Source organism: Cetorhinus maximus, chromosome 3 (genome assembly GCF_964194155.1).
Source record: "Cetorhinus maximus chromosome 3, sCetMax3.hap1.1, whole genome shotgun sequence".
Lineage (NCBI taxonomy): Eukaryota > Metazoa > Chordata > Chondrichthyes > Lamniformes > Cetorhinidae > Cetorhinus > Cetorhinus maximus.
Window position 1 is genome coordinate 2,048,117 of NC_135881.1, and position 22,593 is coordinate 2,070,709.

At 52.5% G+C, this 22,593-nt stretch overlaps 1 protein-coding gene across 1 annotated transcript in view; it reads right to left on the reverse strand.

Moving 5' to 3' along the window:
• The window catches only part of LOC144672465 (uncharacterized), an 80,670-nt gene extending 59,420 nt beyond the window's left edge, over positions 1-21,250 (reverse strand). Inside the window, exons 1-6 of the mRNA XM_078534312.1 lie at positions 21,116-21,250; positions 19,064-19,127; positions 14,256-14,414; positions 13,633-13,755; positions 7,670-7,810; positions 4,820-4,945 (exon numbers count right to left, since the gene is read on the reverse strand). Of these exons, the coding sequence (XP_078390438.1) occupies positions 4,820-4,945; positions 7,670-7,810; positions 13,633-13,755; positions 14,256-14,414; positions 19,064-19,127; positions 21,116-21,187 (685 nt within the window). The 5' untranslated portion in view covers positions 21,188-21,250. The remainder of the gene's footprint in view (positions 1-4,819; positions 4,946-7,669; positions 7,811-13,632; positions 13,756-14,255; positions 14,415-19,063; positions 19,128-21,115) is intronic.
• Between the last annotated feature and the right edge of the window lie 1,343 nt (positions 21,251-22,593).

A 22,593-nucleotide genomic window follows, 5' to 3' on the forward strand; every position in this document is an offset into this window, starting at 1 on the left:
GAAACGTGGGACCTTACCCGGGAGTTGGGTTGGGATCTCAGTGTGTTTTGTGAGGGGGGAGTGTGGACGTGGAGGTGGGTCAGGTACAAGGCCCACCTTCTTTCTTCAATAAAGCAGCCCTGCTCCCAACAATTGTTTAAAGGCTCTTTCAATCTTCCCTCTCACCACCCGCCCCCCTCCAACAACCATCTTCCATGCCACCCCAGACCCCTCAGGTCACCCATGCCACCTGTGGCCAGGTGACCACCTGTATGTCACCTCCATGTCCTCCACCCACCACCCCACCCCCTAATCCCCCTGCAAATTGCCCCTACCCGGTATATGAAGCATAGTCACTCACCCAGTCTCCGTTATGTACAGTCCCTGGGAGCCATGCAATAAAATAATGGGAATTATTATAAAATCATTGCAACAAAATTAAGCCTCTAACATTCGAATAAAATCCTGAATTCAAACAAACTGTCATTGATACTGGAAAAAAAAAACTACTCCACTGTACATAAAAATTGTAATCCTGTAAGTGCCTATTTAGGTTTGTAAACATAAGAACATAAGAACTAGGTGCAGGAGTAGGTAATTCAGCCCCTCGAGCCTGCCCCGCCATTCAATACCATCATGGCTGATCTCATTTTGGCCTCAACTCCAATTTCCTGCCCTCTCCCCATAACCTTTCAACCCGTAACTAATTAAAAATCTGTCTATCTCCTCCTTAAATTTATTCAGTGTCCCGGCATCCACTGCACTCTGAGGTAGTGAATTCCACAGATTCACGACCCTTTGTGAAAAGTAATTCCTCCTCATCTCTGATTTAAATCTACCACCCCTTAGCCTAAAACTGTGGCCTCTCGTTCTAGAATGCCCCGCAAGGGGAAACATCTGCTCCATGTCTACTTTGTCTATCCCCTTTAGCATCTTATATACCTCAATTTGATCTCCTCTCATCCTTCTAAACTCTAGTGAGTATAGGTCTAACCTGTTCAATCTCTCCTCTTTAGACAAGCCCCGTATCTCTGGAATCAATCTAGTGAACCTCCTCTGAACTGCCTCCAGTGCAAATACATCCTTCCTCAAGTAAGGGGACCAAAACTGTGCACAGTGCTCCAGGTGCAGTCTCACCAATGCCTTGTACAGTTACAACAACACTTCCCTATTTTTATACTCTATTCCTTTAGCAATAAATGCCAAAATTCCATTTGCCTTCCTTATTACCTGCTGTACCTGCAGACTAGCTTTCAGCGATTCATGCACGAGGACACCCAGATCCCTCTGCACTGAAGCATTCTGAAGTTTCTCTCCATTTAAATAATAAGTTGCCTTTTTATTCTTCCGACCAAAATGGATAACCTCACACTTATCCACGTTAAACTACATCTGCCAAATTTTGGCCCATTCACCTAACCTGTCCATAACATACAAGAAACCTCATCAAAGGCACATTCTGTTCTTACTGCCTCTTATCACCTTGAATCAATCGAGCACCTGTGGAACTGAAACCATTAGCAGCTTAAGTGTGTTTCTTGCAAAAACCCAGGCCCAGCGCACTAAAATAATAGTTATCCTGGGGGCCTCATGATGGGGACCCTGACCTCTGGGGAGGTGCTGGTGCGTTCAGCACCCAAGGATCTCCCCGGCCTCCCGACTCACCAACAGGCCACACGGGAAACGGGTGTGGGGGGATCAGGAGGGGAAAGCAGAGGAAAATTGCTTTGCCAGCAAAAAAAACAAACTGCTTTGTGAGCAGATCCAGACTTCCACTGGGAGATGGAAATCCAGCTCCGGAAGCCACTCAGTTTCAGATTTATTCATAAAATGGAACTTTACAATTATATAGACCATAAGACATAGGAGCAGAAATGAGGACATTTGGCCCATCGAGTCTGCTCCGCCATTCAATCATGGCTGATAAGTTTCTCAATCCCATTCTCCCGCCTTCTCCCCGTAACCTTTGATCCCCTTACCAATCAAGAACCTATCTATCTCGCTCTTAAATACACACAATGACCTGGCCTCCACAGCCTTCTGTGGCAATGAATTCCATAGATTCACCACTCTCTGGCTAAAGAAGTTTCTTCTCATCTCTGTTCTAAAAGGTCTTCCCTTTACTCTGAGGCTGTGCCCTCGGGTCCTAGTCTCTCCTACTAATGGAAACATCTTCCCCACGTCCACTCTATCCAGGCCTTTCAGTATTCTGTAAGTTTCAATCAGATCCCCCTCATCCTTCTAAACTCCATCGAGTATAGACCCAGAGTCCTCAAACGTTCCTCATATGTTAAGCCTTTCATTCCTGGGATCGTTCTCGTGAACCTCCTCTGGACCCTCTCCTATAGCTCCTAACTCGATTCAAAACACAGCGTCAATGTACACTCAAATGATGATTCAGTCAATGCCCTCCACCTGTAAATATCTAAATTTATACAATTAACAATGATAACTGCATAAACTCATCCCACACCTACAATGAGATAATCACCAGCCTCCTGCCCTAAGGGAGCAGTGAATCATTACACAGACTGAGACCTTGCAATGTTGACATGGAGTCCGTACATTGAGACCCCTGGACACAGTGATGTAACCCTCTGTGTGCCCAAAGCATCACCATTGCTAACAACTCCCCAGAAGCTGGGCTCTTGTACCCCTATAGTAGACACGCCCCATCTCCGGAGAACGTACCACTACCCGAGGTCTATGATGCTGAGGGTATAACTCCTGGCCAAGGCCGCCAAGTCAGGCAGTGGAAACCAGGATACAGACAGTCCAGCTGTCCTCTGGGCAGGGAGTGGCCTCCTGGTCAGGCTAATGACCAGTCAGGTTTTTAAATGTATTCTTTCACAGGATGCGGGTGTCACTGGCTAGGCCAGCATTTGTTGCCCATCGCTAATCGGTCTGCTCGGTCATGTCAGGGGGCAGTTAAGAGTCAACCACGTTGCTGTGGGTCTGGAGTCACATGTAGGCCAGACCGGGTAAGGACGGCAGATTTCCTTCCCTAAAGGGGCATTAGTGAACCAGATGGTTTTTTACAACAATCGATGATCATGGACACCACGGCCAAGACTAGCTTTCAATTCCAGATCTTTTTTAAAATATTAATTAAATAATGTGGCCCCAGGGCATTAGCCTGGGGCCTCTGGGTTACTAGTCCAGTGACATTACCACCAAGCCACCATCTCCCCATCACGAGAGTTTTCATTAGAGAAATAACCCAGAGACAGGCCAGCAAATATAACTATCAAACATCCCGAGCTGCTGGTGGGAGGCTCCATTTATAGAGAACGTGGGAGACAATGAACTGCCTGGTATACCCTGAGGGAATGTGAGGAGCTGCACTCTGAGGGTGATCCACACAAGCTTCCGTTTATGTTCGAGATTCCCTGCGCAGGAGCAGGTTGAGGTGATCACTCCTGATGATCTCTCCATTGGCCATTTGCATTAGGATCTGCAATCTGCGATCTCCCTGGGTGCAGAGCCGCTAGACCATGATAGGAGAGCCTGTTGTGATGCTGGGTCAGTGACTGAGGCGGGGTTGGGGTGCTGGGGATATTTTTTGAAGTGGGTGGGTGGCGTTTACATACGTTTTTACAGGGGAGGAGTCAGTAACTGACAAGGACAGCTACAAGATCACCTAACACAAGGACCAGGGAGCAGAGTCGGGTGGTCGGTGGCTTAGTGGGAATGGGAGACAGAGCAGGATATGGACAAGGTAAGCTCGGAGACGGAGGTTGGAATTATAAAGAGACTCGGGATCGGGTCTGAGTTAAAGGGGGGGTCCTGGAGAGAGCCAGTGGACAGGGGCAAGTAGCAGAGACAGCTGAACAATGGTCTCAAACCTAATGGCCAAGCCTATGAGCTCTTTGCACATAGAACGAAACAGCACAGGAGGCTATTCAGCCCATCATGCCTGTGCCAGCTCTTTTAAGAAGCTATCCAGCCAATCCCGCTCTTTCCCATATAGCCTTTTAAATGTTTCCCTTGCAAATATTTATCTAATTCCCTTTCGTAAGTTATCATTGAACCTGCTTCCACTCTCCTATCAGGTAGCGCATTCCAGGTTACAGCAAAGTGTAATGTGAGCAGGTTTGGTCTCCTTACCTCAGGAGGGACAGACTCGCACTGGAGGCCGTTCGGAGAAGGTTCACTCAGCTGATTCCCGGGATGAAGGAGGGGGGGTGGTTTATCCCATGAGGAGAGGTTGAGCAGGTTGGGCCCTGTACCCATTGGGGTTTGGGAGGTGATCTTATTGAAGGTTCTGAGCGGGGGGGGGGTGGTTTGACAGGGTAGATGCTGAGAGGAGGTGTGGGGAAATCTATAAACAAACAAAACAGGAACAGGAGGAGGCCATTCGGCCCCTCGAGCCTGCTCCACCATTCAAATAAAATCACGGCCGATCTGGTGGTGTTTCGAGTTCCACATTCCCATCTGCCCCCCGATAACCTTCGATCCCCGTGCCTGTCCAGAACTAGGAGATGTGGTTCAAAAATCAGGGGTCCGCGTATTTAAAGTTGGAGATGAGGGGGAGTTTCTTCTCCCAGAGGATCGCTCGTCTCTGGAACTCTTTACCCCAGAGAGCAGTGGAGGCTGGGTGGTTGCCTACATTCAAGGCCCCAGTTAGACAGATTTTTGATCAGCCAGGGAGCCAAGGACAGGAAAGTGGGGTTGAGGCCACAATCAGATCAGCCAAGGTCTTACTGAATGGCAGAACGGGCTCGATGGGCCGAATGGCCTACTCCGGCTCCTGTTTCTATGTTGTTATGGGGAGCGGAGGTGAGGAAGTGGGAAACGCTGCAGAGTCCAGGGTAAACGTTACACAGTTTGTCTCACTTACCCAGGCAGGCGAGTCCCTGCAGCCTGAATCCAGGCTGACAGGTACAGCTGTAACTTCCCGCCGTGTTGATGCACTGATTCCCCAGCTCTCGTCTGCACTTCTCCTCAAATGTACATTCATCCACATCTGAGAGAGGGGGAGAAAGAGAGAGGGGGAGGGAAAGAGAGAGGGAGAAAGGGAGAGAGAGAAAGAAACAGAAAGACAGCGTAAGAGAGAGAGGGAGAAAGAGGGTGAGAAAGAGAGAGAGAAAGAAAGAGAAAAGGAGAGAATAAGACAGAGAGGTAGAAAGAGGGTGAGAGAGAGAGAAAGGGAGAGAAGAGAGAGAGAGGGAGGGACAAAGGAAGGAGGTAGAGAGAGAGGGAGGGAGAGAGAGAGGGAGGGCAGGAGAGAGAGAGAGAGAAAGGGAGAGGGAGGGAGAGGGAGGGAGAGTGAGAGGGAGGGAGACAGAGAGAGAGAGACAGAGACAGAGAGAGAGAGAGAGGGAGGGCAAGAGAGAGAGAGACAGGGAGAGAGGGAGGGAGGGAGGGTGAGAGAGAGAGAGAGAGACAGAGAGAGAGACAGAGACAGAGAGAGAGAGAGAGAGAGAGGGAGGGCGAGAGAGAGACAGAGACAGAGAGAGAGAGAGAGAGAGAGGGAGGGCGAGAGAGAGAGAGACTGGGAGAGAGAGGGACAGAGAGTGAGAGACAGAGAGAGAGAGAGAGGGAGGGAGAGGGAGGGAGGGAGAGAGAGAGAGAGACAGAGAGTGAGAGACAGGGAGAGAGGGAGGGAGGGAGGGCGAGACAGAGATAGACAGAGAGAGAGAGACGGAGAGAGAGGGAGAGAGAGGGAATAGGATAAAATGTTCAGTGAAACATACAGAACAGGACAAACTATTGAGTGTTGAACCTTATGCAACCTTGTTTGAAGCTGAAATTTTATAAACACGAGCATTGAGTCTAAAAGCAGAGACATTCCCAAACCTGTACAAATCATCGGTTAGACTGCATTTAGAATAATTACCAGGATATTCCTCTAGGCTCCTCCTGATTGGTCACTGTAACTTTGGGAGATCAGCAGGAATCCAGTTTCCACTGCGTATCCAGGGTTACCTGAAACCTACCACCAACTGACCAATGGGGAGTCACATCCTCCCCCTCAACAGCACCAGCGCTTGGCCTATGGGGTTTATTTGCAGTTTTGTGATGCCCCCTTTAAATGAATAGCCTGGTGACACAATTCATGTGCAGGAGAAGGAAACAATTGCATTCCTGTAGCACCTTTCATAACCACAGGGCATTCCCAGGAATTTTAATAGCTAATGGGAATGCCTTCTGAAGTGTACTCACTGTTGTAATGTAGGAAATGTGGCAAAAGAGTTACACACAGCAAGATCCCACAGACAGCAGCACGGCAGCAATCCGCTAGAGGGTTAAATATTGCCCAGGGCACCGGGGATAGGTGATAACTCCATGGTCTTCTCCAGATTAGCAACATAGGGTCTTTTACACGCACCTACGATGCCGAGCGGGGGCTCAGCTTAAAGTTTCATCTGAAAGGCAGCACCTCCGACAGTGTGGCACTCCCCCAGCGCGGCGCTGGAGTGTCGGGTTTTTGTGCCAAGTCCCGGAGTGGGGCTTGAACCCAGAGCCTTCAGAGCGCTGCCACTGACTCCGTACAAGACCAGGTTACCGTTCAGACACTGCCAGGGTGCTGCTTCTCATCAAACGGGGCCTGGTCGGACTTCACACTGCCCTCCTCCTGGAATTCAGATCCTGCTGCTCTGTGGGGGCCCTTCCGTCACCTCTCCGGACTCCCCTCCCTCTCACAGAGCTGACTCCCCAGTGCGCCCCCGTGCACAGTCTCCCCGTGTCGCGTCGTGTGTGTCGCGTCGCGAAGTGGGAGCTCTGGGACCGAACTGGGCTTAAATACCTGGAAATGGAACACCAGGTACAGACTGGGAAACGAGGGCACTGGTCTGAACTGTTTTGTTTTACTTCTGGGGAGGTCTTTGCTTTGGGGGAGGTGCCTGCATGACCGAGGCTGTCTCCCTGGGATTGTGAGCGAGGATTTGTAACGTTCCTTATCCCAGCATTCCGACATTCCAGCTGTAATCGGGCTGTGTGAACCGAGGAGCTGCCAAACTGCGGCTAATTGAAGTCACGTGTGTGACTCAGGGTCAAATCTGTTAGTGGTCCTGCTGAGACGGAGGCTCATTCAGGGACTGTCCTTAAACTCACACTCCGGCTACAGACAGAGAGCCAGAGACGCAAGGCAGCAGCCGTCTGTAACGACAGGACTCAGCAAAGTGGGGTGGGGGTGAGGGAGGGGGTGAGGGTTGGGTGGGGGGGCGGGGGTGGAAGGAGAGAGAAGAGGGCAAGAGAGAGAGTAGCAGGAGAGAGAGGTAGAGAGTCGAGGTGGGGGGGGTGGGGGGGGAGAGAAGGGGATTGAGGGAGGGGAGTGAGAGAGGGAGCGGGAGAGAGAGAAGGGGAGAGGTGGGTAGAGAGGAGGGAGGCAGGGAGGAGATGGGGGGAGGCTGAGTGAGGCTGACATGGCTAAAGGAGAGAGAGAGAGAGAGGGATCACAGAGAGAGAACAACCCAGAACAGATAAAGGGCCGGAAAGAAAGACAATGAGAAGATGACGAGAGGAAGATCAAGGGGAGTGGATCCATTTTTAAGGTTCACAAGGACCAGTTCAGACAAGTTTCACTGGAACTCTTCATTTCCAAGTTTGACTGGATTTTCCCTTTTTGTCAGATCAGTGGATCGTGTTGAGCTGATTCCTGCTCTCGATTCCGTTCAGGCTGTGGAGGAAATTCTGGGTAATCTCAGTGTCTCTCGCTGAGCGTTATCGCCCCCTCCCCCATTCTCACCTACACAGCTCTCTCCATCCAGCGAGGGAACGAATCCTGCTTTACAGAGGCAGGAGAAGGAGCCGGGCGTGTTGATGCAGGAGGCGTATGGAGAACAGGCCCACAGTCCCGACACCAGGGACAGCTGACACTCATCGATATCTGGGAAATACACAAGACGCCACGAGACTGAGCAATCAGTCAACCAGAGGACAGGGGTTCACAGTGAAAACTTCCCTCAGGGGAGGGGGAGAACAGACTGGGATACAGATCAGGTACAGACCAGGGGACAGGGCAGATACAGACCAGGGGACAGGGCAGATACAGACTGGGGGAGAGGGCTGATACAGACTGGGGGACAGGGCTGATACAGACTGGGGGACAGGGCTGATACAGACCGGGGGACAGGGCTGATACAGACTGGGAGACAGGGCTGATACAGACTGGGGGACAGGGCTGATACACACCAGGTGACAGGGCTGATACAGACCGGGGGAGAGGACCGATACAGACCGGGGGACAGGGCTGATACAGACCGGGGGACAGGGCTGATACACACCGGGGGACAGGGCTGATACAGACCGGGGGACAGGGCTGATACAGACCGGGGGAGAGGGCTGATACAGACCGGGGGACAGGGCTGATACAGACCGGGGGACAGGGCTGATACAGACCGGGGGAGAGGGCTGATACAGACCGGGGGAGAGGGCTGATACAGACCAGGGGACAGGGCAGATACAGACCAGGGGACAGGGCTGATACAGACCAGGGGACAGGGCAAATACAGACCAGGGCACAGGGCTGATACAGACCGAGGGACGGGGCTGATACAGACTGGGGCACAGGGCTGATACAGACCGGGGGACAGGGCTGATACAGACCGGGGGACAGGGCTGATACAGACTGGGGGACAGGGCTGATACAGACTGGGGGACAGGGCTGATACACACCAGGTGACAGGGCTGATACAGACCGGGGGAGAGGACCGATACAGACCGGGGGACAGGGCTGATACAGACCGGGGGACAGGGCTGATACACACCGGGGGACAGGGCTGATACAGACTGAGGGACAGGGCTGATACAGACCGGGGGAGAGGGCTGATACAGACTGGGGGACAGGGCTGATACAGACCGGGGGAGAGGGCTGATACAGACCGGGGGACAGGGCTGATACAGACCAGGGGACAGGGCTGATACAGACCAGGGCACAGGGCTGATACAGACCGAGGGACGGGGCTGATACAGACCGGGGGACAGGGCTGATACAGACCGGGGGACAGGGCTGATACAGACCGGGGGACAGGGCTGATACAGACCGGGGGACAGGGCTGATACAGACTGGGGGACAGGGCTGATACAGTCCGGCAGTCCAGGCTACAGTACATGTGACTCCAGACCCACAGGAATGTGGCTGCCTCTTAAATACCCTCTGATCTAGGGGGCAACTAAGGATGGGCAATAAACGCTGGCCTGGCCAGTGATGCCCACATCCCATGAACGAATAAAAAAGAAAAGAGACTGGAGGTTGCAGTTAACGATCTCGAGTTTGCCGGAGGCCGGGGTGGGTGCGAGGAACCGGTAAATTATCCGAACAGCCTCCCTGTCCTGATCTGGCCTAACCCCACCCTGTCCTGAACTGTACAGACCCACCACCACTCCAATCTAGCCCACTGGGCATGTTCAGGGCCGGGGGGAGGGGGGAAGGTGGGACACTGGGCGTGTTCAGGGCCGGGGGGGAAGGTTGGGGGGTGGGTGATGTCTGGCAGGTCACCCTGCTCGGGCCTCAGGTGGGAAAAGCGTGCGGGGGGCTCCCTCAAGGACCCCTTTCCGCATCGAATGCCCCCCCCCCTCAAGGTGCACCGCCCCCTCTGGGTGCTCCCTCCCACCCTGGCATCTTCATCAAGACCCCCTTCCTCCCAAAACCCTCTACCATCCCTGAAGCCTCCCCCTCCCCTCCCCTCCATGAGACACTCCCCCCTCCTCCCCCCCCCCTAGCCTCCTGCCTACCAGGTCCTGGACTCTGGGGTTGAGACCCCGGGCACTGCTTGCAGTACCGGCAGTGACCACCGCTCCAGGTGGTGCCGCTCGGGCTGCAGAGCAGCTGGCCAATCGGGTTGGCCGGCCGCTCTCTGAGGCTGGACATCCGCCCGAGTGAGGGGAAGGTAAATTTACACTCCATGGAGTGTCGCCCGAGTGAGGGGAAGGTAAATTTACACTCCATGGAGTGTTACATGGCTGATGGGTCCTGGCATTGGTGGGGACGTGTTCTCCACCAACTCTTGGTGGGAAGTGGAGCGTTGGCGGGAACCCCCGGCACCCATGAAACTCCGCCCTGGGGCGGGAGGCTGGTATAGACCCTGGAATGGAGACCGGGGGAACGGACCGGCAGAGAGGCCGGGATAGAGTCTGGGATGGTACATCGTTGGCCTCTGTCTGTCTCTGGAGACAATGGTTTGTACCCAGGGTGTATGTCACTCCTTCTGTGTTGAACATTCTGTTGTGGCTGTTGAGGCTGATTCGTGTGGGGCATTCCCTCCTGCAGCTGGCACAGACGAGTAGTGTTGGCTCCCAGGTCGACTTTTTTTTCCCTTCTGGTGGGCTCTTTTTTTCCAGGCATCTTATTGTTTCTTTTGTCCTCTACTTTTTTCCACACTCTCCCTGACTGCTTGTCTCCAGACTCTCTCCAGTCAGGCAGCGAGGACATTCCATGCATCAACTCTGATCCCGGTCCACTTGAAATCTCTGCTTGCAGGCATCCTTGTATTGCAGACATGGGTGACCTGTTGGTCTCTTAGCGATAGCAAGTGTGCCATAGAACATGTCTTTGGGAATGCGGCTGTCATCCATTCGACTCATGACCCAGCCAACAGTCACTGCTGACTCGAGGGCAAACATGCTGGGGATCCCTGCATGCTGGTGTATTTCCATATTCTTCTGTCTTGTCAGGGGATATTCTTCTGAGGCAGTGGAGGTGGAAGCTGTTCAGCTGCTTTTCTTGATTTGCATAAGTTGTCCATGCATCACTATTGCTGAGAATACCTGGTACACATTGGAGCTTCATATTTTTGGTTGGTTTTCTGTTGGTCCACACTTGACCTCTCAACCTTGGCACGACAGTGCGGCCTTGGCAGTCCTGGTGCTGATAATTGTTGGTCCGAGGTCTGTGGGGCTGCCGACAGCCTCCAGGGTGAGGCTGTCAGTGCTGATGGGAGGTGGACTCTCTACATCCTGGACAACAGCTTTGGTCTTCCTGATGCCTGGGACAACAGATCTACGAGCTGGTGCCAGCGAGCTTCAGTATGGGATGCCAGGGTGGCATCATCGACAAACAGGGATACGAACAGGGATACGGACTGGGATACGGTCTGCGATACGGTCTGGGATACGATATGGTCTGGGATACGATACGATCTGGGATACGGTCTGGAATACAGGCTGGGATACGGTCTGGGATACAGTCTGGGATACGGTCTGGGATTAGGTTTGGGATACGGTCTGGGATACGGTCTGGGGTACAGTCTGGGGTACAGTCTGGGATATGGTCTGGGATACGGTCTGGGATACAGTCTGGGATACGATACGGTCTGGGATACGGTCTGGGATACAGTCTGGGATACGGTACGGTCTGGGATACGGTCTGGGATACAGTCTGGGATACGATACGGTCTGGGATACAATACGGTCTGGGATACAGTCTGGGATACGATATGGTCTGGGATACGGTCTGGGATACAGTCTGGGATACGGACTGGGATACGATACGGACTGGGATACGATATGGACTGGGATACAGTCTGGGATACGATACGGACTGGGATACGATACGGACTGGGATACAGTCTGGGATAAGGTCTGGGATACGGTCTGGGATACAGTCTGGGATACGATACGGTCTGGGATACAGTCTGGGATACGGTCTGGGATACGATACGGTCTGGGATATGGTCTGGGATACAGTCTGGGATACGATACGGTCTGGGATACAGTCTGGGATACGGTCTGGGATACAGTCTGGGATACGGTCTGGGATACAGTCTGGGATACAGACTGGGATACGATACGGACTGGGATACGATATGGACTGGGATACAGTCTGGGATACGATACGGACTGGGATACGATACAGACTGGGATACAGTCTGGGATACAATACGGACTGGGATACGATACAGTCTGGGATATGATACGGACTGGGATACGATACGGTCTGGGATACAGTCTGGGATACGATACGGACTGGGATACGATACGGACTGGGATACAGTCTGGGATACAATACGGACTGGGATACGATACGGTCTGGGATACGATACGGACTGAGATACGATACGGACTGGGATACGATAAGGACTGGGATACGGACTGGGATACGATAAGGACTGGGATACGATACGGTCTGGGATACGATACGGACTGGGATACGGACTGGGATACGATGAGGACTGGGATACGGACTGGGATACGATAAGGACTGGGATACGATACGGTCTGGGATACGATACGGACTGGGATACGGACTGGGATACGATAAGGACTGGGATACGATACGGACTGGGATACGATACGGACTGGGATACGGACTGGGATACGATACGGTCTGGGATACGATACGGACTGGGATACGATACAGTCTGGGATACGATACGGTCTGGGATACGATACGGACTGGGATACGATACGGACTGGGATACGGACTGGGATATGATACGGACTGGGATACGATACGGACTTGGATACGGACTGGGATACGATACGGTCTGGGATACGGACTGGGATACGGACTGGGATAGGGACTGGGATACGATACGGACTGGGATACGATACGGACTGGGATACGGACTGGGATAGAGACTGGGATACGATACGGACTGGGATACGATACGGACTGGGATACGGACTGGGATACGATACGGACTGGGATACGATACGGACTGGGATAGGGACTGGGATACGAAACGGACTGGGATACGATACGGACTGGGATACGATACGGACTGGGATACGGACTGGGATAGGGACTGGGATACGGACTGGGATACGATACGGACTGGGATACGGACTGGGATAGGGACTGGGATAGGGACTGGGATACGATACAGTCTGGGATACGGGCTGGGATAAGGACTGGGATACGGTCTGGGATACGATACGGTCTGGGATACAGACTGGGATACGGACTGGGATACGGACTGGGATAGGGACTGGGATACGATACAGTCTGGGATACGGACTGGGATAGGGACTGGGATAGGGACTGGGATACGATACAGTCTGGGATACGGGCTGGGATAAGGACTGGGATACGGTCTGGGATACGATACGGTCTGGGATACAGACTGGGATACAGACTGGGATACGGACTCTAAGAAATCGCTTATGTTATAACTTTACAAAGTCCTAAGAAATTTATTGAATATTATAGGAATAGTTCTCTCTCTCTCTCTCTCTCTCTCTTCGCCCATTTCTTTGTCTGATCTGGGAGCAATAAACCGTTCGCACCTATTACAGATCCCATGTCCTCTTTAGCTTTTGTATCATATCTAAACGGTTGCTTCTTAATAAACTGCTTTAAAATCCCCTATGACTTTGACCCCTGTTGTGAGTAACCTCATCACTCCCGAATGTTACATCTTACAAGATCTGGACCCAGTCCGGGGCTGTAGTGTGTGTAGTGGATTCTCTGGGCACCCTCATGCCTGGTGAGAATGAGGTGATGTTTGGAGATTGATTTAACGTTTCGAGTCCACATGACTCTCCTTCAGAGCTGAAGAAAACCACTCGGACTCGAAACGTTAATTCTGTCTCTCTCTCTCTCTCCCTGCACAGAGGCTGCCAGACCTGCTGAGTTTCTCCAGCATGTTGTGTTTTATTTCAGATTTCCAGCATCCGCAGCGTTTTGCTTTTATCTTTGGGGGGTGAATTGATGGGCAGTGAAATGCCGAGTGGAGAGCTGAGCGCAGCCGCAGTTTGTGCAGATCCTACCTTCACAGCCACTTGGTCCCATCAGGAAGCCGCGGTGACAGAGACACAGGAAGGAGCCCAGCGTATTGGTGCAGTTGGCAGTGGATTCACAGGGACTGGGGGAACCATGACACTCGTCCACATCTGCGGAGAAAAAACATCCAAAGTTCACTATCCCCTGCACCAAACATCGTCTCTGGCTGCAGGTATCAATCCGCCCTCCTCCTCTCGCTGTATCCACAGGTCAGTTACCTCCAGAATCTCCCACAGGCCGTGTCAATAGACCAGACTCAGTGACTGCAGCAATGCCAGAGATTCAAAAATGCACGACCAAAACTTAAACAGGAACTTGAGCACAAAATCCAGCCAGACATCCCATTCCAGTCAGCGCTGAGTGAGTGCTGCACTGTCAGCGGGTCAGTACTGAGGGAGTGCTGCACTGTCAGAGGGTCAGTACTGAGGGAGTGCTGCACTGTCGGAGGGTCAGTACTGAGGGAGTGCTGCACTGTCACAGGGACCAAATTGAAAAGTGAAAATGGGAATTAAGGGAAAAGGGAATTGAGAGGGAAAAGGATGAACTTTTCAAACAAGAATAAACATATTTTGATGTCAGCTGTCTGATTGCATTAGCTAACAGCTCTCACCGATACACCGCCTCGCATCAGCAATCAACTGGAATCCTTCTGTGCAACTACAATTCCCTCCATCGAAAACGAGCTCATCCGGACAGCCGCAGGCACTGCCATTCCCAACAACAACCTGATTCCCAGGGCATTCCGACAATCTGGGAAGCACCAGATCCCCTGCTGAGCAAAGGAAATCCTCATTAGATGCTGCAGTGCAGCAAGGGAGTTTACATAATGCACTTTTTTTATCACTGAGAAGTAGGATGGGGGCAATAAACTGTCCCCATCAAACACTCCCAGGACAGGTACAGCACGGGGTTAGATACAGAGTAAAGCTCCCTCTACACTGTCCCCATCAAACACTCCCAGGACAGGTACAGCACGGGGTTAGATACAGAGTAAAGCTCCCTCTACACTGTCCACATCAAACACTCCCAGGACAGGTACAGCACGGGGTTAGATACAGAGTAAAGCTCCCTCTACACTGTCCCCATCAAACACTCCCAGGGCAGGTACAGCACGGGGTTAGATACAGAGTAAAGCTCCTTCTACACTGTCCCCATCAAACACTCCCAGGACAGGTACAGCACGGGGTTAGATACAGAGTAAAGCTCCCTCTACACTGTCCCCATCAAACACTCCCAGGACAGGTACAGCACGGGGTTAGATACAGAGTAAAGCTCCCTCTACACTGTCCCCATCAAACACTCCCAGGACAGGTACAGCACGGGGTTAGATACAGAGTAAAGCTCCCTCTACACTGTCCCCATCAAACACTCCCAGGACAGGTACAGCACGGGGTTAGATACAGAGTAAAGCTCCCTCTACACCGTCCCCATCAAACACTCCCAGGACAGGTACAGCCCATGGTTAGATACAGAGTAATGCTCCCTCTTCACTGTCCCCATCAAACACTCCCAGGACAGGTACAGCACGGGGTTAGATACAGAGTAAAGCTCCCTCTACACTGTCCCCATCAAACACTCCCAGCACAGGTACAGCACGGGGTTAGATACAGAGTAAAGCTCCCTCTACACTGTCCCCATCAAACACTCCCAGGACAGATACAGCACGGGGTTAGATACAGAGTAAATACCCCTCTACACTGTCCCCATCAAACACTCCCAGGACAGGTACAGCACGGGGAATGATACAGGGTAAAGCTCCCTCTACACTGTCCCCACCAAACACTCCCAGGACAGGTACAGCACGGGGTTAGATACAGAGTAAAGCTCCCTCTTCATTGCCCCCATCAAACTCTCCCAGGACAGGTGCAGCACGGGGTTAGATACAGAGTAAAGCTCCCTCTACACTGTCCCCATCAAACACTCCCCGGACAGGTTCATCACAGGGTTAGATACAGAGTAAAGCTCCCTCTACACTGTCCCCATCAAACACTCCCAGGACAGGTACCGCACGAGGTTAGATACAGAGTAAAGCTCCCTCTACACTGTCGCCATCAAACACTCCCAGGACAGGTACAGCACGGAGTTAGATACCGAGTAAAGCTCCCTCTACACTGTCCCCATCAAACACTCCCAGGACAGGTACAGCACGGGGTTAGATACAGAGTAAAGCTCCCTCTACACTGTCCCCATCAAATACTCCCAGGACCGGTACAGCACGGAGTTAGATACAGAGTAAGGCTCCCTCTACACCATCCCCATCAAAACTCCCAGTACAGGTACAGCACGGGGTTTGATACAGAGTAAAGCTCCCTCTACACTGTCCCCATCAAACACTCCAAGGACAGATACAGCACGGGGTTAGATACAGAGTAAATACCCCTCTACACTGTCCCCATCAAACACTCCCAGGACAGATACAGCACGGGGTTAGATACAGAGTAAATACCCCTCTACACTGTCCCCATCAAACACTCCCAGGACAGGTACAGCACGGTGTTAGATACAGAGTAAAGCTCCCTCTACACTGTCCCCATCAAACACTCCCAGGACAGGTACAGCACGGTGTTAGATACAGAGTAAAGCTCCCTCTTGTATGGAGTGGATTTGTTGAATTATGTACAGGAAACCTTTTGGGTCAATACGCGGAGTATCCAACAAGGGACGGCGCAGTGCTGGACCTAGTCCTGGGGAAGGAAGGCGACACCTGGAGTTTCTATGAGCAGTTCTGGGCACCACAGTTTCGGAAGGATATACTGGCACTGGTGGGATGAGCAGCTGTGATTTGCCAAAATGCTACGTGCGCTCCCAAGGGTTAAATTACAAAGGGAGATTAAACAAACTCGCAATGCATTCCTTGAAATTTACTAAGTTAAGGGGTATTTTGATCAAAGCTTGCCAGGCAACAACTTAAATAAATTTTCTTTATCCTTTCATGGGCTGTGGGTGGCACTGTTAAGGCCGCATTTATTGCCCATCCCTAATTGCCCTTGAACTGAGTGACTTGTCCGGCCATTTCAGAGGGCATTTCAGCATCAACCACATTGCTGTGGGTCTGGAGTCACGTGTAGGGCCAGACCAGGTAAGGACGGCAGATTTCCTTCCCTAAAGGACATCAGTGAACCAGATGGGTTTGTATGATGTTCGATGATTGCTTCATGGTCACCGTTACTGAGACTAGCTTTTCAATTCCAGATTTATTTATTGAATTGAAATTCCACCCGTTGCCATGAGGTATAATCCCTTTAACATAATTACACACCACAGGGCACCTCCCAGGACTGTTACTGAACAAAACATGACACCAAGTCACAAAAGGAGACATTGGGACAGATGACAAAAAGTTTGGTCAAACAGGTCGGTTTTAAGGAATGTCTTAAAGGGGGAGAAAGGGATAAAGAGATGGAGAATGTAGGGAGGGAGTTCCAGAGCTAAGGGCCCAGGCAACTGAAGGCACGGCCGCCAGTGGTGAAGTGAGTCAAACCAGGGATGGCCGAGGGGCCAGAATTGGAGGAGTGCAGGGATCTCAGAGGGTTGTGAGGCTGGAGGAGATTACAGAGATAGGGAGGAGAGAGGCCACGGAGGGACTGAGAACAAGGGTGAGAATTTTAAAACCAAGGCTTTGCGTGACTGGAACCAATGTTAGTCAGGGAGGTAAATGAGAAACGGGACTTGGCAGCAGAGGTTTGGATGACCTGATATTTATGGGCGGTAGAATGTGGGACACCAGCCAGAAATCACCCTTCACAGTCTAGTCTCGAGGTAACAAAGGCATGGATGAGGCGTTCAGCGGCAGAGGAGCTGAGGCAGGTCTGAGTCGGGCAATGTTACAGAGGCGGAACTAGATGGTCTTAGCAAATGGTTCGAGCATGAGGTAGGGAGCTCACCCCGGAGTCAAATATAACACTGTAGAGGAGAACGCTATACACTGCACAGGGAGCAAGTTGTTACTGGGAGAGGGATGGAGTTTGTGGCTAGGGTGCAGAGTTTGCCATGGGTACCAAAGATAACGGCTTCAGTCTTGCCAATTTTTAATATTGAGGGGAACGGATAGGGTAAATAGAGGGAAAGTAGTTCCTCGGTTTGGGGGAGTCTGAGACTGTGGAACAGAGTCTAAAAACGAGAGCCAGGCCTGTCAGGAGCAACATTAGGAACCACGTCTGCACACAATGGGTGGTGGAAGTGTGGAACGCTCTTCCACAAATGATAATTAATGCCAGAAAGAGAAACAGAAAATGCTGGAAAAACTCAGCAGGTCTGACAGCACCTGTGGGGAGAGAAACAGAGTTAACGTTTCGAGTCCGTGTGACTCTTCACCAGAGCTAAAGAGAAGTAGAAATGGAATGAAATTTATACTGTTTAAGGGGGGGGTGGGGCAGGTGGAGCTGGATAGAAGGTCAGCGATAGGTGGGGACAAAGGAGAGATTGACAAAGATGTCATTTATTTAAATTCATTCATGGGATGTGGGCATCGTTGCCCACCCCTAATTGCCCCTGTTCAGAGGGCATTTAAGAGTCAACCCACATGGCTGTGGGTCTGGAGTCACATGTAGGCCAGACCAGGTAAGGACAGCAGATTTCCTTCCCTAAAATTAGTGAGCCAGATACAATAATTGGCAATGGTTTCATGGTCATCATCAAACTTTTAACTCAAGACTTTTGCTGGATTCAGATTTCACCACCTGCCGTGGTGGGATTCGAACCCAGGTCCCCGGAGGATGACCCTGGGTCCCTGGATTATCAGTCCAGTGAGAATACCACATCGTCACTGCCTCCTCCAAATGTAAGGGAGAGAGCCATGGACAAAAAGAAAGTCAGAGAGACATGAACAAAAGGACAAAGGGGGTGTTAATGGTAGCGCTAAGGGCTAAAGAAGGTGCTGATAGCGGCGTAAAGGTCAGGAAGCGGAAGGTGACCATAGCAGAACGAGGGTCAGCGCTCCGTGAAAGAGCAACATGAACAAGTCAGACAAATTGAGACGACTGATGTCACACCGACAGGTCTCACTGAAAAGATCGAGAGCAGGTAAGAGGCCAGAGGGAGGGGTCCAGGTGGAGGGAGCATACTGGAGGTGGGTAAAAGGATCTGTTGAACGGGGAGAGGACTCCTGCCCAAAGAAGTGAGCACGGAGACGAAGGCGGCGGAAGAAGAGTTCAGCATGGTGCCGAGAGGAGGAATTAATGCCAGTTAATTAATTCACGTAAGTTCAATTGTTAACCTTCAATCTGAGATTGATAAATTTTTGTCAGTGAAAGGTATTAAGGGACTTGCGACAAATGTGGATATTTGGGGTTAGGTCACAAAATCAGTCCGGGTCTCACTCAGCCGCACGGTCTCCTCCTGCTCCTGTGTCTGTGTTTGTCTCCAGAAGCTGCCACACTTTCTCATATCATTTTAAAAGCAGGTTCCAGTGTCACCCACCCTGTTGGGGAGACTCGGTGTCAGTGATGTTCCCGATGACATTCCCGAAGGATTCCGTTACATTCTGGAGGAGAGAGAGGAACAGAGAGGCTAAGAAATGGAATTAAGGGCAGGAATAAAGCAGGGAAAACAGGGGAGGGGAGAAGACAGGTACAATGGCTGGAAGGGGAGGGTGTGAAAGAGAAGGAGGGGAGAGGGAGAGGGAGGAGAGGGGAAAGGGAGGAGGGGTATTTTGAGAGAGGGGGGAGTGTGAGAGGGAGCGGGGGTAATGTGAGTTAGAGAGAGAGAGGGGGGGAGGGGGTGTGGAACATGAGGGGGGGCAGGGAATGGGGGAGGGTGAGGGAGAAGGGGAGGGTGAGGGAGAGGGGGGAGGATGAGGGGAGGGTGAGGGAGAGGGGAGGAGAGTGAGGCGGGGCGAGGGTGAGGGAGGGAGGGAGAGGGGGGAGAGGGATGGAGATGGAGAGGGAGGGAGGAAGGCAGAAGGAGGAATGCAGAGGGAGGGAGAGCGATGAAGGGAGGGAGATGGAGGGAAGAAGAGGGAGGGTTGGAGTGAGAGGGATGAAGGGAGGGAGGGTGTACAAGGAGTGGGAACAGAAGAGGGACGGGGAGGGAGAGGGAAGGAGGAGGAGAGGGAAGGAGGAGGAGGAGGGGGAGAGAGGGGGAGGGGGAGGGGGAGAGGGAGGGAGGGGGAACGGGAGAGGGAGGGAGGGGGAATGGGAGAGGGAGGGAGGGGAATAGGAGAGGGAGGGAGGGGAGGGAGGGAGGGAGGGGAATGGGAATGGGAGAGGGAGGGGGAGGGGGAGGGAGGGGGAACGGGGAGGGAGGGAGGGGGAACGGATGAGGGAGGGAGGGGGAACGGGAGAGGGAGGGAGGGGAATAGGAGAGGGAGGGGGAATGGGAGAGGGAGGGAGGGGAATGGGAGAGGGAGGGAGGGGAATGGGAGAGGGAGGGAGGGGAATGGGAGAGGGAGGGAGGGGAACAGTGGAGGGAGGGAGGGAGGGAGGGGAATGGGAGAGAGAGGGAGGGGGAACGGGAGAGGGAGGGAGGGGGAATGGGAGAGGGAGGGAGGGGAATAGGAGAGGGAGGGAGGGGAATAGGAGAGGGAGGGAGGGGAGGGAGGGAGGGAGGGGAATGGGAATGGGAGAGGGAGGGAGGGAGGCGGAGAGAGGGGGAACGGGAGGCGGAGGGAGGGGGAATGGGAGACGGAGGCAAGGCGACTGGGAGCTGGGGCCACGGTGGGGTAGGAGGTATAGTAGGTGGAGGGGATAGGGTTATGGAAGGGGGAAAGGAGGGGAATGAAGGAATGGAGGGAATGTGGAGAATGAGGGAATGAGGGAATGTGGAGAATGGAGGGAATGAGAGAATGGAGGGAATGTGGAGAATGGAGGGAATGGAGAGAATGAGGAGAATGTGGGAATGGAGGGAATGTGGGAATGTGGGAATGGGGGGAATGGAGGGAATGTGGGAATGGAGGGAATGGAGGGAATGTGGAGAATGGAGGGAATGGAGGGAATGAGGGAATGTGGAGAATGGAGGGAATGAGGGAATGTGGGAATGGGGGAATGGAGGGAATGTGGGAATGGAGGGAATGGAGGGACTGTGGAGAATGGAGGGAATGGAGGGAATGAGGGAATGTGGAGAATGGAGGGAATGAGGGAATGGAGGGAATGTGGGAATGGAGGGAATGTGGAGATTGGAGGGAATGAGGGAATGTGGAGAATGGAGGGAATGAGGGAATGGAGGGAATGTGGGAATGGAGGGGATGGAGGGAATGAGGAGAATGAGGGATTGTGGAGAATGGAGGAAATGTGGGAATGGAGGGAATGGAGGGAATGGAGGGAATGAGGGAATGTGGGAATGGAGGGAATGGAGGGAATGTGGGAATGGAGGGAATGTGGGAATGTGGGAATGGAGGGAATGTGGGAATGTGGGAATGGAGGGAATGTGGGAATGGAGGGAATGGAGGGAATGTGGGAATGGAGGGAATGTGGGAATGTGGGAATGGAGGGAATGTGGGAATGGAGGGAAAGCGGGATTTGCTCGGTTACTCACCAGGTCCCGGTTGAGTCCCGAGGCTCCGGGACGGGAGAGACAGAGAAACAGGATCAGAATCTGCAGCTCCATGTCCGGGATCCGGGATCCGCTCCGGATCTACCCGCTCCCCGAGCACCGACTCTCAGCCCAGGGGAACCGAGAGAGTCCGTAACCCGGGCACGGCCCCAGCGCGGAGCTCCGGCAGGGAGACACGGCCCCACCGCGGAGCTCCGGCAGGGAGACACGGCCCCAGCGCGGAGCTCCGGCAGGGAGACACGGCCCCACCGCGGAGCTCCGGCAGGGAGACACGGCCCCAGCGCGGAGCTCCGGCAGGGAGGCGCGGCCCCAGCGCGGAGCTCCGGCAGGGAGGCGCGGCCCCAGCGCGGAGCTCCGTAGCCAGCCCGAGAGTAGCCCAGGCTTCATTCAGTGTCCAGTCCCCCACTTCCCAGTGTCCGCACGGGGAAGGGTCCAGGGGTCAGTGCACAGCCCAGGGTCCCGGCCATCAGGGAGATTAAATGGGAGGATGTGAATCCCACTTTGCTGAACAAAAGCAACGGACGGAAAGTGGGTTCCAACATTGGGTAAAGCTGAGTGATGGGAATGGAGCGAGAGATGAGTGTGTATGACACAGGGCAACACCCCAAAACCCCCAGTCAGAATGTGCTTTGTAGTTGTGGATCATTCTCATTATTGGGATGAGTTCGTTAAATAATTGTGCTCTGCTTCATTGGTTTTATCATTTACTTGTTCATGGGATACGGGTGTCGCTGGCTGGGCCAGCATTTATTGCCCATCCCTAACTGCCCTTGTTCAGAGGGCATTTAAGAGTCAACCACATTGCTGTGGGCCTGGAGTCACATGTAGGCCAGACCAGTCGAGGACAGCAGGGATCTGGGTGTCCTGGTGCATGAATCGCTGAAAGCTAGTCTGCAGGTACAGCAGGTAATAAGGAAGGCAAATGGAATTTTGGCATTTATTGCTAAAGGAATAGAGTATAAAAATAGGGAAGTGTTGTTGTAACTGTACAAGGCATTGGTGAGACTGCACCTGGAGTGCTGTGCGCAGTTTTGGTCCCCTTACTTGAGGAAGGATGTAGTTGCATTGGAGGCAGTTCAGAGGAGGTTCACTAGATTGATTCCAGAGATGCGGGGCTTGTCTTATGAGGAGAGATTGAACAGTTTAGGCCTATACTCGCTAGAGTTTAGAAGGATGAGAGGAGATCTAATTGAGGTATATAAGATGCTAAAGGGGATAGACAGAGTAGGCGTGGATCAGATGTTTCCCCTTGTGGGGCATTCTAGAACAAGAGGCCATAGCTTTAGGCTAAGGGGTGGTAGATTTAAATCAGAGATGAGGAGGAATTACTTTTCTCAAAGGGTCGTGAATCTGTGGAATTCACTACCTCAGAGTGCAGTGGATGTCGGGACACAATAAATTTAAGGAGGAGATAGACAGGTTTTTAATCAGTAACAGGTTGAAAGGTTATGGGGAGAGGG